The 17,229-nt window shown below is 39.6% G+C and overlaps 1 protein-coding gene across 3 annotated transcripts in view; it reads right to left on the reverse strand.

Moving 5' to 3' along the window:
- The window catches only part of ATP2C1 (ATPase secretory pathway Ca2+ transporting 1), a 165,345-nt gene extending 149,075 nt beyond the window's left edge, over nt 1-16,270 (reverse strand). For 2 of the 3 annotated variants that reach the window (XM_008009129.3, XM_008009128.3), the window contains exon 1: nt 15,936-16,270. In XM_008009129.3, the coding sequence (XP_008007320.1) occupies nt 15,936-16,043 (108 nt within the window). In that variant the 5' untranslated portion in view covers nt 16,044-16,270. The remainder of the gene's footprint in view (nt 1-15,935) is intronic. The other variant, XM_073023609.1, reaches the window with a different exon arrangement.
- Nucleotides 16,271-17,229: the final 959 nt, after the last annotated feature.

The raw sequence follows: 17,229 nt of genomic DNA on the forward strand, positions 1-17,229 counted from the left end.
AACCAGTTATTTTAAAATATGAGAGGAAAGAGTATTAAAATCATAAAGAAATCATACTTCTCCCCTCTTAGGTAATTGAGTATCACATTGACAAAACCATGGTTTGAAAGAATAAGAACAAAAGTTAGCAATTCAGTGATAATGGAGCTACAGTTGTCATCCTAGCTATGAAGTCAGTTTTTGTTTCCTTATTCCAGGTCAGGACCTTTGGAAAAATGCTTCTTTGACTAGGTGTATCAAGTTTTAGCAGCACCAGTTAGATGAAAGAAGAGGGGTAGGGAAGCTTCACAAAGTAAGGATAAAATGCCATTTTCTTGAAACTGGGTTTCTCAAACAAATAATTTTATCCTTAAAGAAAATAAGTTGTATAACATTTCAGAGGCTCTAAAAATTTCAAGTATATTACACACAAATTTTATGTTGGGGACAGAGCAAAAGTATAGTTTTTTGACTGGCTTTACACTATTCTTACTATTTAATCACTTGAAACAAACTTACGTCTTCATTATCTGAGGCTAAAATACTTCTATAATTTGCTTTATTTATTTTGAGATGCACTTATAAGCCATGGTCTAGTTAAGTTGTAAATATGGGTAATATAGTAACGGTACAGAACAGAATTGTAAGCACTGCTTACATTTAAGGATAGTTATGCATAGATAATCAAAAAAGGAGGATTCTAGAGTTTCAGCTAAGAGGATATATATGAAAAAAGTAGATATTTCAATACATTATCAATGAGCAAAATTCAGCAAAAAAGGTCAACATATGCTTGTTTATGGGGATTAAACAAAGTTAAAAAAAATTTTAAATCAACATAAAGATGATCTTTATTAAGAGTATCAGACAAGTTTCAGAAGCTATGTATATTAGTCTGTTTTTATGCTGCTGATAGACATACCCAAGACTGGGACCAAAAAGAGGTTTAATTGGACGTACAGTTCCAAATGACTGGGAAGGCCTCAGAAACATGGTGGGAGGCAAAAGGCACTTCTTACACGGTGGCAGCAAGAGAAAATGAGAAAGAAGCAAAAGCAGAAACCCCTGATAAACCCATCAGACCTTGTGAGGCTTATTCACTATCACGAGAATAGCATGGGGAAGACTGGTCCCTATGATTCAATTACCTCCACCTGGGTCCCTCCCACAACACATGGGAATTCTGGGAGATACAAGTCAAATTGAAATTTAGGTGGGAACACAGCCAAACCATATTATTGTGCTCCTGGGCCCTCCAAATACCATCTCCTCACATTTCAAAACCAATCATGCCCTCCCAACAGTCTCCCAAAGTCTTAAGCCATTTCAGCATTAACCCAAAGTCCACAGTTCAAAGTCTCACCTGAGAGAAAGGAAAGTCCCTTCCGCCTATGAGCCTGTAAAATCAAAAGCAAGCTAGTTACTTCCTAGATACAATGGAGGTACAGGTATTGGGTAAATGTAGCCATTCCAAATGGGAGAAATTGGTCAAAACAAAGGGGTTACAGGGCCCATGCAAGTCCAAAATTCTGTAGGGCAGTCAAGTTTTAAAGCTCCAGAATGATCTCCTTTGACTCCAGGTCTCACATCCAGGTCATGCTGATGCAAGAGGTGGGAGCCCCGGTCTTAGGCAGCTCCACCCCTGTGGCTTTGCAGGGTACAGCCTCCCTCCCCGCTGCTTTCATGGGCTGACGTTGAGTGTCTGTGGCTGTTCCAGGAGCACAATGCAAGCTGTCAGTGGATCTACCATTCTGGGGTCTGGAGGATGGTCGCCCTCTTCTCACAGCTGGACTAGGCAGCACCCCAGTAGGGACTCGGTATGGGGGCTCTGACTCCACATTTCCTTTCCACACTGCTCTAGCAGAGGTTCTCCATGAGGACCCCACCCCTGTAGCAAACATTTTCCTGGGAATCTAGGTGTTTCCATACATATTCTGAAATCTAGGTGGAGGTTCCCAAACCTCAATTCTTGACTTCAGTGCATCCGCAGGCTCAAGAACACGTGGAAGCTGCCAAGGCTTGGGGTTTCCACCCTCTGAAGCCATAGCCTGAGCTGTACATTGGCCCCTTTCAGCCATGACTGGAGTGGCTGGAACACAGGGCACCAAGTCCCTAGGCTGCACACAGCACAGGGATCCTGGGCCCAGCCCATGAAACCACTTTTTCCTCCCGGGCCTCCAGGCCTGTGATGGGGGGTTGCTGTGAAGGTCTTTGACATAGCCTGGAGATATTTTCCCCATGGTCTTGGGGATTATCATTAGGCTCCTTGCTACTTGTGAAAATTTCTGCAGCCAACTTGAATTTCTTCCCAGAAAATGGATTTTCCTTTTCTATCACATAGGCTGCAAATTTTCCAAACTTTTATGCTCTGCTTCCCTTATAAAACTGAATGTCTTTAACAGTCACCTCTTGAATGTTTTGCTGCTTAGAAATTTCTTCTGTCAGATATCCTAAATCATCTTTCTTAAGTTCAAAGTTCCACAAATCTCTAAAGCAGGGGCAAAATGCTGCCAGTCTCTTTGCTAAAACATAACAAGAGTCACCTTTACTCCGGTTCTCAATAAGTTCTTCATCTCCTTCTGAGACTACCTCAGCCTGGACCTTACTGTCCATATCACTATCAGCATTTTGGACAAAGCCATTCAACAAGTCTCTAGGAAGTTCCACACTTTCCCAAATTTTCCTGTCTTCTTCTGAGGCCTCCAAACTGTTCCAACCTCTGCCTATTACCCAGTTCCAAAGTCACTTCCACATTTTTGAGTATCTTTTCAGCAACATCCCACTCTACTGGTACCAATTTACTGTATTAGTCTGTTTTCACGCTGCTGATAAAGATATGCCAGAGACTGGTAAGAAAAAGAGATTTAATTGGTTCCACATGACAGTTCCATATGACTAAGGAGACCTCAGAATCGTGGTGGAAGGCAAAAGGCACTTCTTACATGGTGACAGCAAGAGAAAATGAGGAAGAAGCAAAAGTAGAAACCCCTGATAAACCCATCAGATCTCGTAAGACTTATTCACTATAATGAGAATAGCATGGGAAAGACCAGCCCCCATGATTCAATTATTCAGTTACCTCCCCCCGGGTCCCTCCCACAACACCTATGAATTCTAGGAGATACAATTCAAGTTGAGACTTGGGTGGGAACACAGCTAAACTTTATCACTATGCTATAATTGCAAATAACACATGAGTTTGCAAAAGCTTGATTACATCTTAATGAATTCTTAAAGACTTTATCTTTCCTTAGTGATGTTTTAATTTTTCTACTATGTAATCTTAAACAGCAATAACATAGTCTTTCTCTATGTGTGTGTTAACTGGTCTGCTTGAAAGTATAGTAAACGGTGTGTTTAATATTAATTAGACTAATATAGGAGTATAAAGATCTATTTGTATTTGCAAAGAATCCCTTTGCAAATAATTCTTTTTTGAATATAAATGTGGCAGAGGAGTCTGAGACAAAGCTTTGAGTTTTAGCAGTACCAGAACATCTATATCTTCAACATATTATTTATAAAATATACTGAAAGAACGTCCTCTACTTCATTCAATGAATTTGGGAGCTGAAGCTGCTCAGAATAGGATTTCATACAACATCATCTTTTTGAAGTGCTATATGGCATGGACTCTTGTGTATTATAGTATAATACCATTTTTTTGGTTACACCTTTCCTCCAGAGCTGGGTTTTCTTGGAAGCCAACAAAGCTTAAGCTTCAAGGTCCCTCACTTGCAGAACCCTCTTTCAAGGCCCTGAGAAAGACTGTAGCAATGTTCTCATAATCTTATGTTTCAATAAAAATTTGCAAAATATATTTTAACTGCAATTGGCCTGAGGGCACTCTTTTTACTGACTTTCCCTCCTTCACAATTCTACTCCTATCAGGTAGCACTGAAGTGGCCATAGGTATATCTCGGATCTGGCTCAAAGAAAGTTGAGAAGGGGAAACCCTGAGATTTCATTTGGATTTAGTGGATTATATAATTGTGGTTGGTAGTCATGCCTGTGCATGGTTAAATTTATTGCTAAATGTTTTTGGTGGAGAAATGACATACAGGAATATCCCTACTACCTATACTAAATCAGTGGTCTGAAATCTTAATATAAATATGTCCCATGGTGTTCAGCACCTGAAGTATATGGCTAGTAAGGGAGAAACGGAGCAAAAAGCTAGGCAATGGAACTTTTCTAGACTCTCATGAAAAGCAATTAACTATGTCTGAATTATCTTTCCATTATCTCTTTATAGAATGTTAAAAAAATCAGCCAAGCACGATGGCTCACACCCGTAACTTCAGCACTTTGGGAGGCAGAGGCAGGCAGATCACCTGAAGCCAGGAGTTCGGGACCACCCTGCCAACATGTTGAAACCCTGTCTCTTAAAACAAATAAACAAATAAATAAATAATAAAGATTGGGCACAGTGGCTCACGCCTGTAATCCCAGCACTTTGGGAGGCCGAGGCGGGTGGATCACGAGGTCAGGAGATTGAGACCATCCTGACTAACATGATGAAACCCCATCTCTACTAAAAATACAGAAAAAAATATTTGCCAGGCCTAGTGGCGGGCGCCTGTAGTCCCAGCTACTCAGGAGGCTGAGGCAAGAGAATGGCGTGAACCCGGGAGCCAGAGCTTGCAGTGAGCCAAGATCGCGCCACTGCACTCCAGCCTGGGCGACAGAGCGAGACTCTGTCTCAAAAGAAAAAATTTTTAATAAAATAAAATAAAAATAAATCATCATTGTGTGAGGAGGTCATTAAAGTTCCTGCGGCCCTCACATTGTAGGAACAAAACATTTCAGGGTGCATTCATTAATTTTTAATTGGTAAAAACACTTATTTCCTATATTTTGTGATGCCTATGGATTTGTCACTCAGATTTGTAATTTGTTGTGATTTCTTTTTCCATTCTAAATAAATATTCACTTCGTATCTAATTTAATATTGACAATTTAGTGATGTTAATTTTGTGTGTCAATTTTACTGGGCTAAGGGATGGTCAGATCGCTGGGAAAAAAACCATATTATTTCTGGGTGTGTCTGTGAGGTATTTGGGGAAGAGATTAGCATTTGCATAAGTGGACTGAGTAAAGAACATTCACCCTCATCAGTGTGAATGTTCCTCATCCAATCCATTGAGGATCCAAATAGGACAAAAAGGCAGAGGAAGGGTGAATTTGCTTTCTCTGAACTGGAACATCAATCTTCTCCTGCCTTCAGATATTAGTGCTCCCAGTTCTTACGCCTTCTGACTCTGAATAAATTACATTGCTGGCTTTCCTGGTTCTCAAGCTTACAGACAGCAGATTATGGGATTTCTCTGCCTCCATAATTGCATGAGTCAATTCCCATAATAAATACCTCACCCCCTAGATGACCCTGATACAGACTTTTGAGACAAGGTCTCACTCTGTTACCCAGGCTGGAGTGCAGTGGCGCGATCTCGGCTCACTGCAGCCTCTGCCTCCTGGGTTCAAGTGATTCTCCTGCTTCAGCCTCCCAAGTAGCTAAGACTGCAGATGCATGCCACCAAGCCTGGCTAATTTTTGTATTTTTAGTAGAGACAGGGTTTCACCACGTTGTCAGGCTGGTTTTGAACTCCTGATCTCAGTAATCCACCCACCTCAGCCTCACAAAGTGTTGGGAATACAGGTGTGAGCCACCACATCATGCCAATAAACCTGATACAGATTTTATATTCTTTTTCTTAAACAAAGTCTCCCAAATGGAATTAACTTTAAACTTTGCAAAAATCTGTATTTCCACCTGTATTTCTCATTCTAAAAGAGATTTAAGGTATCTTCCCAACACAATAGTTGTGATGGCTTTATTTTCAACTCCTTTATCCTCATTAATGAGAGAAAATCTGAGGTCAAGGAAAAAAGGAAGGAAAAAATAAAAAAGGAAGGAGGAAGGGAGGAAGGAGAGAAAGGAATCCTATCTATGGGAGGTATCTGTGTATGAGGAAATGAATTGGGCTTTGGGGTCAGACAGACAAACCTGGAGCTAAAATCTCAAAGTCATCATTTATGAGCTATGTAGCAAGTTATTTTACCTCTTGAAACCTGAGTTCTCTCATCCATAAAATGGGGATAATACCACTGACTTAGCAAGGTTATTATGAGAAATAAATTGCAACATATGTAAAGCACCTTGTCAAGTGCCTGACACATATAAGGCATTTAATACAAATTTAAAATATTTTATTCTTGAATGCATAACCCAAGTTTTATCTCCTGAAATAGCCTTACTAATATGCCACCTTTAGGGTGAGTAGGAAAGAAATAATTCCAACATTTTTCTTGCTCTCTTCACAGCAAATCATGAACAGTACAACATATGTGGGTACTTCATTTCGTTTTCTGTCAAGACATGAGACTGTCTGTACATGGTGCAAAAATATGTCATCTTTCATTCTGAACAAAAGTTAACAAACTGTTGTAGATGAACTGTCTAAAACGTGGAATGGGATAGCAAATTTAGGAATCTGTATAAGAAGCTACACTGCCGCTCACAGAAAAAGGTTTTGCACTTTATGTTTGTTTTAATGAAAAATAATCACAAATTAACTGTATTAGGGCAGTATCCAAATTCTCTTGGTACTATCTCTTCACAGAATATTTAAAAAACATCCCTGTATGAGGAGGTGATTAAAGACCCCGTGGCCCCCACAATGTAGGAACAAAATATTTTAGGATGCATCTGTTAACTTTTAATTGGTAAAAACACTTATTTCCTAGATTTTTTGATGCTCGTGATATTTGTCATTCGGATTTGTAATTTGTTGTGATTTCTAATTCGATTTCTTATTCTAATAATGTGCTTATTTCAAAGACAAAGCAACGGTTTTGATATTCATCCATTTACTGACTCCCATGTTTCACAGGCACCTAAGCACAGTAGATTAGAAAAATTTTAAAGTAAATGAAAGGATTAGAAATAGCTCAGAAGTCAACCCAGGGTCCAGGGGTCTCTTAGGCTTATCTGACACTTCACGGCTGTGATGCTGTGGACAAGAAGGATGGAACACCTTCAGAAGGGATCATAAGAAACAGCAAGTTGTCAGCAATGACTGCATTAAAGAAAATCTGAAGGTACAAGAGGCTTGATTGAAGAAGAAGAAAAAACAACAGTGGTTAAAGTGCCATAAAATAACCTGAAATTTCTTGGTGCCCCCATTCATCAATGACTGCTATGTATGCTTAGCTATTTATCTTTATACTGGAGGGGGTTAGATAACCTGTAAACTATGGATTAGAAGTAGTTAAGTGGTCAATTAGGCTTAGAAAAGCTAGTCACAGGTACATAGCTCTTCACTGAGGTCTTTGCTAGATACAACTATATTTTTTTCCCTTGATGGAGAATTACATGCTACTGTAATCGCCAAAGGCATTTGATTCTGTCTTCCTTGGTCTTAGACTCTAGAGCAACATGCTAAGACTATGGAGTATTTACCATTAACCAAATAAAACAGGGGAATTCTAACTGATACATGTATACCCTCTGCCCTCTCCTTATTTCTAAAATATCTGAATTGTTCATCTATCTATTGCCTATTATACGAGAATATCAGAGCTGCAACCTAATAAGTCATTGAATCTTCTCTTTTAGGATGCAGAAACCATTGCCACAACATCCCCTAAGGAGGGGCCACATACCCCTGCACTCTGCAGAAGATAGTTCATTCCTTTACCTTTCATTTTTGGAAAGTTCAACTTTATTAGTATATCATAACCCCTCCCTGCAATTCTACCCATTGGTCATGGTTATTTCCTCTGGAACCTCCCAAATGCATACCTATCTTTCTTCATGAATTAGCCCTATGATTCTTAAGTCCAATACCTTAATCACTCAGCCATTCTGGTACTATAGCCCTATGATGCTTACAAAACACATACACAAACATATATACAAAAGCAGTCATATATCTTCCTCACAAAGTCTAACATCCAGGATTATTTCAAGTATTTCAGTCTCAAGAGAGAATTCATTGCACCCCTACTCCCCACATTCGCTCATTCCACAAACTTGTATTCAGTGCCTTCCATCTGTCAGGCACTTTGCTAGTCACCTGGGATACATCGGGAATCAAATAGCCCCCACAGAAAGATGTGAAATTGCTACTAGGATAAATATAGCAAAGGAGAGTTACCAAGTGCCTTCAAAAGATGTAATGAAGCAAGGTGGAAAAGTCAGAAAAGGCTGCCCTAAAGGAGTTAATATTGAATTAAAATCTGAAGGAAGAGTAGATACTAACTGAGGGAGGATAGAAAGATGATTATTGGAACAAAGGCCCTAGCCAGGAAGTAGCAGGAAAACTTGCATACATAGAAGAAGGGTGCTATAGCTAGTGTTCAGAGAACAGGGGGTGTGATTAATATTGAGTGTCAACTTGATTGGATTGAAGGATGCAAAGTATTGTTCCTGGATGTGCCTATGAGGGTGTTGCCAAAGGGGATTAACATTTGAGTCAGTGGACACGGACAGGCAGACCCACCCTCAATCTGGGTGGGCACCATCTAATCAGCTGCCAGCACAGCTAGAATAAAGCAGGCAGAAGAAAGTGGCATGAGGAAACTGGCTGAGTCTTCTGGCCTTCATCTTTCTCCCATGCTGGATGATTCCTGCCCTGGAACATCAGACTCCAAGTTCTTCAGGTTTTGGACTCTTGGACTTACACCAGTGATTTACCAGGGCCTCTCAGGCCTTTGGCTACAGACTGAAGGCTGCACAGTCAGCTTCCCTACTTTTGAGGTTTTGGGACTCAGACTGACTTCCTTGCTCCTCAGCTTGCAGACGGCCTATTGTGAGACTTCCCCTTGTGATCGTATGATTCATGTGAGTCAGTTCTCCTAACAAACTCCCTGTCATATGTTCAAATATCCTCTAGTTCTGTCCCTTTAGAGAACGCTGACTAATACAGGGGGGCAAGGTCAACATGCAGCAGGGAGAGAATCAGAGCTGGACCACACAAACCCCTCCATGTTAGGGAGCTTTGTCTGTATCCAAAAAGCAAATGGAAGCCAGTGAAAGATCATAAGCATGGGGCTAGGGGGTAGTGTTCAGAAGACCTCTCTGACTGTAGTGTGGATTATTGGGAGACCAATGAGGAAGGTATTGCAGTATTTAGGGCAAGAAGTAATGATGGTCTTTGGGCTAGGGTGGTGAAAGAGGGAAGTAGACCAACTGGTTTGGGAGTTATTTAAGGGTAGAATTGAAGGGAGTTAGTGATAGATTAAGTATTGACTAAGGGAGCAGAAAGCACCAAAGATGAACCTAGGCCTCTGCCTAAATATCAGGATGGTGATATCTTCTTAGATAGTAAGACAGGTTTGGGAGAGAGAAAGACCATGAGGGTGGTTGCTGGCAACTAGAAAGCCATTTATCTTTTTTTTTTTTTTTTTTTTTGAGACGGAGTCTCGCTCTGTCGCCCAGGCTGGAGCGCAGTGGCCAGATCTCAGCTCACTGCAAGCTCCACGTCTCAGGTTTACGCTATTCTCCTGCCTCAGCCTCCTGAGTAGCTGGGACTACAGGCACCCGCCACCTCACCTGGCTAATTTTTTTTTTTTTTTTTGTATTTTTAGTAGAGACGGGGTTTCATCGTGTTAGCCAGGATGGTCTCGATCTCTTGACCTCGTGATCCGCCTGTCTCGGCCTCCCAAAGTGCTGGGATTACAGGCTTGAGCCACTGCGCCCGGCCAAAGCCATTTATCTTTATGCAAGCTATTGATGATAACTCTCAGGCGTCTTGCAGATAATGTGAAAAACCATTGGTAGCTTTTTATTTTTTGGTAAATACATAGCTCTTTTAAAAATTTTCTCCCTTCAGATAGAGGAAAAGTTTGTCATTACCATAATAAAATAGTTCCACTTTTAATGTCACATTTAATAATCAGAAATATTAAAGTTCAACTTCATGTTGTCACAATTTAACTGTCAATGTTACCTGTATATAATTATACAAATTCCTCCACAGGAGTGGAGTGTCATAGACTCTCTGTCCTCTATCTTAACCCATTTATGCCCAAGGTTGCAATTTTCTGAATTTTTACAATCAGACCTTAGTGATGGCCTTGAGCAGTAGGATGTAAATAACTCCCACATGCTTAGCGTTCCAATAATGGAACACTAGGCATAAATGAGATAACATTTATTAAGTTCTACAAGGAAAATCTTTTCCTCCTGTTTGTGAAGGACTGAAACTTTTTTCAACTCAAGCACAAGGACATGGGATAAGCACTTTCAGTTTCCCCTCATATATCATTTGAACTGACAACGGATAGCATTTCATGACTTTATAAAAAGACTTTTTACAATGAATAGCTTTGGTATACACTCAAGATATAACCAACTTACTGACTTTATGGAGCTAAAAACATTTCTTAAATCAAGTTGTAGTGAAACGTCTATCATTTTACCTAAAGAATCAGAGCCTACATCAGCAACCTCAAATCCTTATTTATCCTTGGAAATCTCAATACAGTTTTCTTTGGAGTGGGGAGTTCTTAATTTTTATAGTATAATTCAGAGCAAGTATGAGAGCCAAATGCAGAAATAAGTTTCTAAAATTCAAATTAAATTCAAATATTTATTTAACAATGCAACTTTGAGATTAGCATTCATTAAGAAACAAAGCAGCAAAGGAAAAAATAAAATCCAGTGATCCTGTTCCAACTAGAAACATTTTCTTAAGCCATTGAAAGGAAACTTTAGAACAGCCTCCAAAACAAAATTTGATTCTACTCTGTAATTAAAATGTAGCTATAGTACATGCCCCCTGGGCCCAAAGACCACTCTCCTCATGTTAAGCAGATTCACTGTTAAACAGGCAAGACTTGTCAGGTCAGCCCTTAAATGGTATTTCTCAATCCGGGGGGAAAAAAAAAAAAAAAGTCTCTGTTCAAGAGAGCGAGGCATTGGTACAGGTCATCCCAAATTCTTGTAGATTAAATTAGCTGGCCTGTGTTTTCTGACTCCTAGTCTGCTTTCCTCCTGCAGGGACACATAGAAGGGGGGATTCAGACTGGCAAGGCTGTTGAAGGGCAGTGTAAGTTGAGGGACAAGGCACAAAAGAGCAGGCTCCGCTCTGTCTCAGTCTCTCATCAAAAGGTCTTATTTGTTATTGATAAGTTGACGCTCAGGCATCACCTATTCTCTGGACCCAGCCTGTAGAGTTTTTTTTCTCATATGGTCTTTTTCTACATCTCTGCTTAGGGGCTCACTATACATAACAGAAAGGTCACCAAAATGAGAGTCAAGCGAACCAAATTCTAATCCCAGCAGTGACACAGATGAGCCATGCAAGCGTGGGCAAATCTCTTAGTTTGGGACACTAGTTTCATGTCTGTAAAATAAATTCCTCTATGTGATTTCCCCTAGATCTCAACAGCCTCTGCTTACTAAGGGTAATAACCCTATTTTCACCATCTCTTACCCTCACCTGCCTAACAACATCTCAGCCCCATGAACCCTCCAGCCCCACGGCTTCTCTAATACTTACAAAGTCCCCTTCTTCCGTTCAATTACATTAACTTACCATCTATATGCCAGATTTATGCTTAGCACTGGGACTAAACTAGCAAACAAAATAATATCATATTCCCAGCATTGAGCTAAAATAAGATTTTCATTTAAAGCAGAACATTCTGACTGCTACGGGGAACACAGATTGTAGGATAACCAGAGTGAACGTGGAGACACGAATTGGAAAACTATTGCAATAGTTCGAGTAAAAGAGGATGGTTGGCAGGATTGGAAGGTGAAGATGGATAATTGAGTAACTATTTTAGAAGTCTTACTGAAGGATTAGGAAGGGGACGTAAGGGGGAGAAAGGGAAAAAGAGAGGTGCCAAGGTGACTCCTAGGTTTCTACTTTGAGCTTTTGTGTTGATCAATGGAAAAACCTGGGGAGGAACATGTTTGGAGCTTGTGGAGTTCTCCTTGGTCTGCAACACATTCAGTCTGCAACATTCACAAGACATTCAGATGGAGATATCAAGTAGATGATTGGATGCAAGGCTGAAGTGCTCTGGATATAAACATTTGGGAGTTTTCAGCAAATAGGTGTTTCAAACCATGGGAATAGAGGAACTCACCCAGGGAGAGAGAACAGGCTGTCCCACATGAGCTCACAGACTGTCTTCTCTCATTGTTTGGTGCTAGCAGTCATATGTAGACCAATGGTGCTGGCCCCTAAGAGCAGTACTCCCCAGGGGTTCATGGCGTACTTGGTTCTTGGCAGGCATCCCTGGGCTAAAGCTAGACTTCAGTCAGCCCAGAAGTGGAGCAAATTCTCCCTTCCACATACAGTGTCCCGCTTGGTCACCTGAGCCACAGGTCAGGCTGCTGAGTCTCTAGTACTTAGGAGAACATTGCCTGCAAGTCTTGCTCATTCCTTATAAACTAGACACCAACATCTGAGCCAGGCACTGGATGTTGCCCTCAGACCAAAATCATATAACTGAAACCAAACACCCTTATGCATGCATTCAGCACACCTACTCAAACTCATCTGAGACTCCATTTAGGCTCAGGCTGCCCACCATGTTCACCACTACCACCGTTACTACCACACCATTTGAATAATTTTGAGAGAAAGGTTAACAAATTTTCCCAACCTTCAGCATCTTCATCTAATTAATACTCTTAATCTTCTACCTATGTGGGGATTTGGCTTTGTGAAACACTTGCTACAAGAGAATCTAGGGAAGCAAAGGATGAAATATTTGTTCTCAATTTGATAAATAACCTACCAACCTATTGGTTGCTGTATCACAGGAATAACACTACCACCATCAGAAAAAGCTGCTGAACAAATCAACCCTTGTGTCAAATCTTCTTGTCTGTATGACACCAAGTGCAAGGAGAAGAGTACTAGGAGAAGCTTTAAACAAGAAAGCATACATGAACAAGGTGAATATAACAATGATCATAATTTGGACCACAGAAAAGGGGTATGGGGACCTTATAGGTCTAGTAAAGGCACCTGTGTCACAGGCAATCCAGTGTGTACCCTCTGCCTGTTGTGTGGGTCACCTTTACACCAGTATCTGCCAGGCTCCAGTGTGCCTGAGGGAACAAAAAACAAGATAACATCCTGTGTCATGTGTGCATGGTGCACAAACGTTGACATGAAATCACATTATTTACTACATAGGATGTTGTAAGGGCCTTATCTGAAGCAAACAAAATATCTTGGAAAAGGAAGACTTCACTCTTCCCAGCAGCACTGGAGAAAGCTTTTCACTCAGCCCATTTAATCTGAGTCTTGAAGGATGTACAGGAGACCTCCAGGTGGGCAAGTTGTAAGTAAAGGAGAGAATTCTAGGCTAGAGGGGAAGTTCATTTAAATGTGCAAAAGTAAAGAAGCAGATGGTGTTCTGGGATAATATTCCCCAAGTATGTGGACCTCAACATGGCTGGCACCTAGCAGTGCCAAGTGAGGTGGGAGAAGATTTTGAGTGGCATGCAGACACTACATTCAATAACACTGAATCATTTGGGATTGAAAAAATTATCTACCTTTTAATTCCTTTCCTTCCTCACCCAGGAAACTTTCTCAGTTGGCTCCTAGGATGTTCTAACCTTTCTCTTAAAAGCTAATCTTCCTTATTAACAAATGAGCAGGTTTCAGGTTTGGAGGTTTTACAGGCAATAGTATCTACCTAGAATTTAATATTATTTTGCTTTTATTAATTATTTTTACTTATGGCTAATTACAATGGTTTTCCATTTACAGTTATGATATGAAAATTTTTTTCTAAATAAACTAATAATGTGATTTAAGTACAGAAAAATATTGAGGAGTTAATCATACAGACATGGTAAACACAGTAAAAATTATGACCATGGTATGTGAATATAGGAAATTTTAGAAATACTCTCAAGGAGAAAAGTTAGCAGGGTGATATTTTGGTTTTACTAGATTGTTCAGGGATCAAGCATGGTAAAATGGATAAAATTCAAAACCATGAGATAGAAATTCATATCTTCCTCTGCTACTTTCCAGCTGCATGGACAAGGGCTCTTAAGGGCTCTAAGTCTCAATCCCTTCACCTTTATATCAAGGATTAGTTTTACAAGAATGTAAGGATTAGAGGCAACAAATATGCAGGTCATAAGATTGTAGACATTATTAATCTCCTTTATAACTTCCCAACAAGCTTTCAAGTTTAGTTATGATGGACTCTGACCTAATTTCTCTAATTATGTGAGACATTAGGTCTGCAGAGCTGTATTTGGCTTTTAAAAGAAATCAAATATATTATTTCTCTTAAGTATTCAATTAACTTATACAAGCATTTAAGAACTCAGCACAATGCTCACTCCCAGCTGTTCCTAGATTGTCCCAAATGGTTGTAAACTGGGGAGGGGACTGCCCACCCTGTCCAAGTCAGAAGTTTTAGGTTAAATTCTAATGGTCTTCTGAACGCATTTTGTTATACTTCTTCAATAAACTAAAAACAACAAACCGTAGAACTATACAAACAACATAGCCACATCTCTGAAAACTTACAATACTGAAAAAAAGAAAAAAAAAATCACTCAATTCATATTCCACAGTTTCGATCTCATCCTTTCAGCCACCTCTCTTCCTCCCATAATGAATGAGGCCTGAAGAAGCCTGTGAACATTAAAAGACTGGCAAACAAAAGCGTAGTGCTTACCACTTGGTTCTCTAGTTTTCTACTTCAAACACAAGTGCAGGCTGAAACCTGGAAACCAAGAGGTTTATCTTTTCATGGTGACACTTTGCCTAAGTAAGAGATAAACTGGACCAGCCTACCTCCCTTAGTGAACAGCGTCTGTGTGAATTTCTGGCCCATGTAAAATTATTAAAGCAGGGCACACAAGCACTTTCCTCTCAAACAGTGGCAATGATTTTTATTGTCCAAATTATGCACTGCCTTTTTGGGAAACGTGTCATGAGAGGATTTTCTGCCTGCTAAACCTATCTTGCATTTCCTGGAAGTGTTTTACTAAGTGGGTCATCTCATATCACAAAGGAGAAAAAAATCCAGGACACTGGTGATATCTCCTGCACAGTTTTGCAGTTCTCATTACAAGCACAATGTACAAGCAATTTATGACTGCTGGGTCTTTAGTATGGCTATACATTTGTCCTTCACATTTGTATACCACCACTACACTTCTTCCTAAATGAATCACTAGATTTAAATGGATCAGATATTGCTATTTCTTCTAACAATTTAGTAAAATTCATAAAAATCATTTTTAGAAATGTCTTTTTTGGAAACCAAAGGAATGGAATGATATAAATCTCATGCCATAAAAATGAGTGCATTATTTTAAATGAGACATGAGCAGATATTTTAACAGTTTTTAAAATGCTTATGTTCCCAAGTGATAGTGTCTCCTGCTAGAAATCATAGCTTTTGATTGGCTAAAAAGACTGAAAACGGCAGTGCTCTACCTCCTACCTTTTACACACACAAAAATGACCAACTGCTTCTGAATGATCTTTACATCTTGTTAATGATCTGTTTAAGGTTATTTATAGTTTATAAAATGTTTTTTGTTTTGCAAATTCTGGCTATATAAACATAACCATAAATACAAGAAGACAAGTGAATCTAGGGTCTGATACTTTCTTTGTTGAGATATTAATAGTGTCAAATTTTGTATCTGAGGCATTGGAAAATGATCAAAGAATTCAAAATTTAACTTTGATAGAGTAGCTCTTTAGAAGAAAGCAAGCATGTGGCTTCATTACAGAACTCCGCTTAATCTCAGGATCTAAATGTTCCAAGTTTAAATAAATTCTCACAAGCCTGCTTGCTTTCTGATTGCCAAGTCTGAACAGCCACAAGCAGGATCTGACCTGTACCTATAAACACGTAAACCAGCACAAATGAAATCACTAAGCGACGTAAAAGCAACAAGGAACAAGCACCCGTTAATTTTAAAGATAATATAAACAAAATGATACCTGTTCTTCGGCTCTTTGGTTTCTCAGCGTCGATAAATATCTCCTAATTGCATGGAGAGGATATTTTTTGAAATAAGAGAATCTAGATGGAGGCAACAGACTATCCATGGTGAGGAAAGCAAGAGGGTCTTTGTCTGCACCTCCTTGTCAGCAACCATATGAAATTAGAAACTTAGCAATTGCTCAGATGCCTAAAGATTTGTTTGTAGCTCGACCACTTCCCTCCTACAAACAAAGCAAATGTTCTCCTTGCCGTTTCCTCTTTTGGGTAGAGTTCCTGGTGAAACCAGACAGCCAAGTATGAACACTGTCTAGAAGCGTCCAGAAATGCAATGCCCAAAGGGCAATAGGAATTCAGGGGCTGGTCCAGAGAATGCAAATTACTTAGAGGTAGTGATGCGACTGTCCTATTTCTAGCAACAGTGTTCTGTTGCAAGCTATGTTAATATTAGCTAGCTGGTGACTTTCCATACCCACAGACTCTCGTGAGGCTTAATTTTAATTCTTCTGACACTTTTTCTACTTCTTAAACAGGGCATGAGATGTGGTTTTCCCAGTTTCCTTCTAGATTTCTTATCATCATGCGCACACACAGACACACAGCTCAGTTGCGGTCTGAGCTCGAAAGTGTTGATTCATTCAGTCTTGAGAAGACTGTTTTAGGGGACTTCTAAAAAAAATTAACAAATTACCTCACTCTTCATTGTTATCAAGGAGCTCATTGTCAGCCCTGAAAACGTTTGACTTGCACTGTGATACATTATGCAACATGCCCAGTAACCAGATACTTTACATTAATTGAACAATAGCTGCAAACAGATTCTGTTCTGAGTTAAAAGCCTTCTCTCCCTGAATTCTTATCTCCAATCCACAGGCTGAATTCAGAAACATTAACTTTCCCTGGGCTTTTAAAAATTATGATTGTGAGAGAAAATGTTATATGTTTACTTTCTAACTCCTATAAAAAAAAAATCATGCTTTAAAAAAAAAAAAGAAAAAAGAAAAATAATGCCAAGAGGTCTGTGGTCTTAGAGGACATGAAATCATAAAATTTGAAAGTTCAATATTTTCTTAATACTTTATAGAGATCACAGCGTTTTTCTAAACTAGGGCCCCAAATAGACTTTACTATTTTACTATCCTTTTAAACTTTGCAGTAGCTGGTTCCTTTGATGGAAACATTTGGTCACTTCTGTGAGGGGCTGTCATGTAGAGAATAGACTGGACATCAACAAAAATTATGTGACCCAGAGTTTTCTTTAAGAGTGAGAGAAAGACTTGGTTTTTCCCTCTT

Source organism: Chlorocebus sabaeus, chromosome 15, assembly GCF_047675955.1.
Source record: "Chlorocebus sabaeus isolate Y175 chromosome 15, mChlSab1.0.hap1, whole genome shotgun sequence".
NCBI classification, from domain to species: Eukaryota; Metazoa; Chordata; class Mammalia; order Primates; family Cercopithecidae; genus Chlorocebus; species Chlorocebus sabaeus.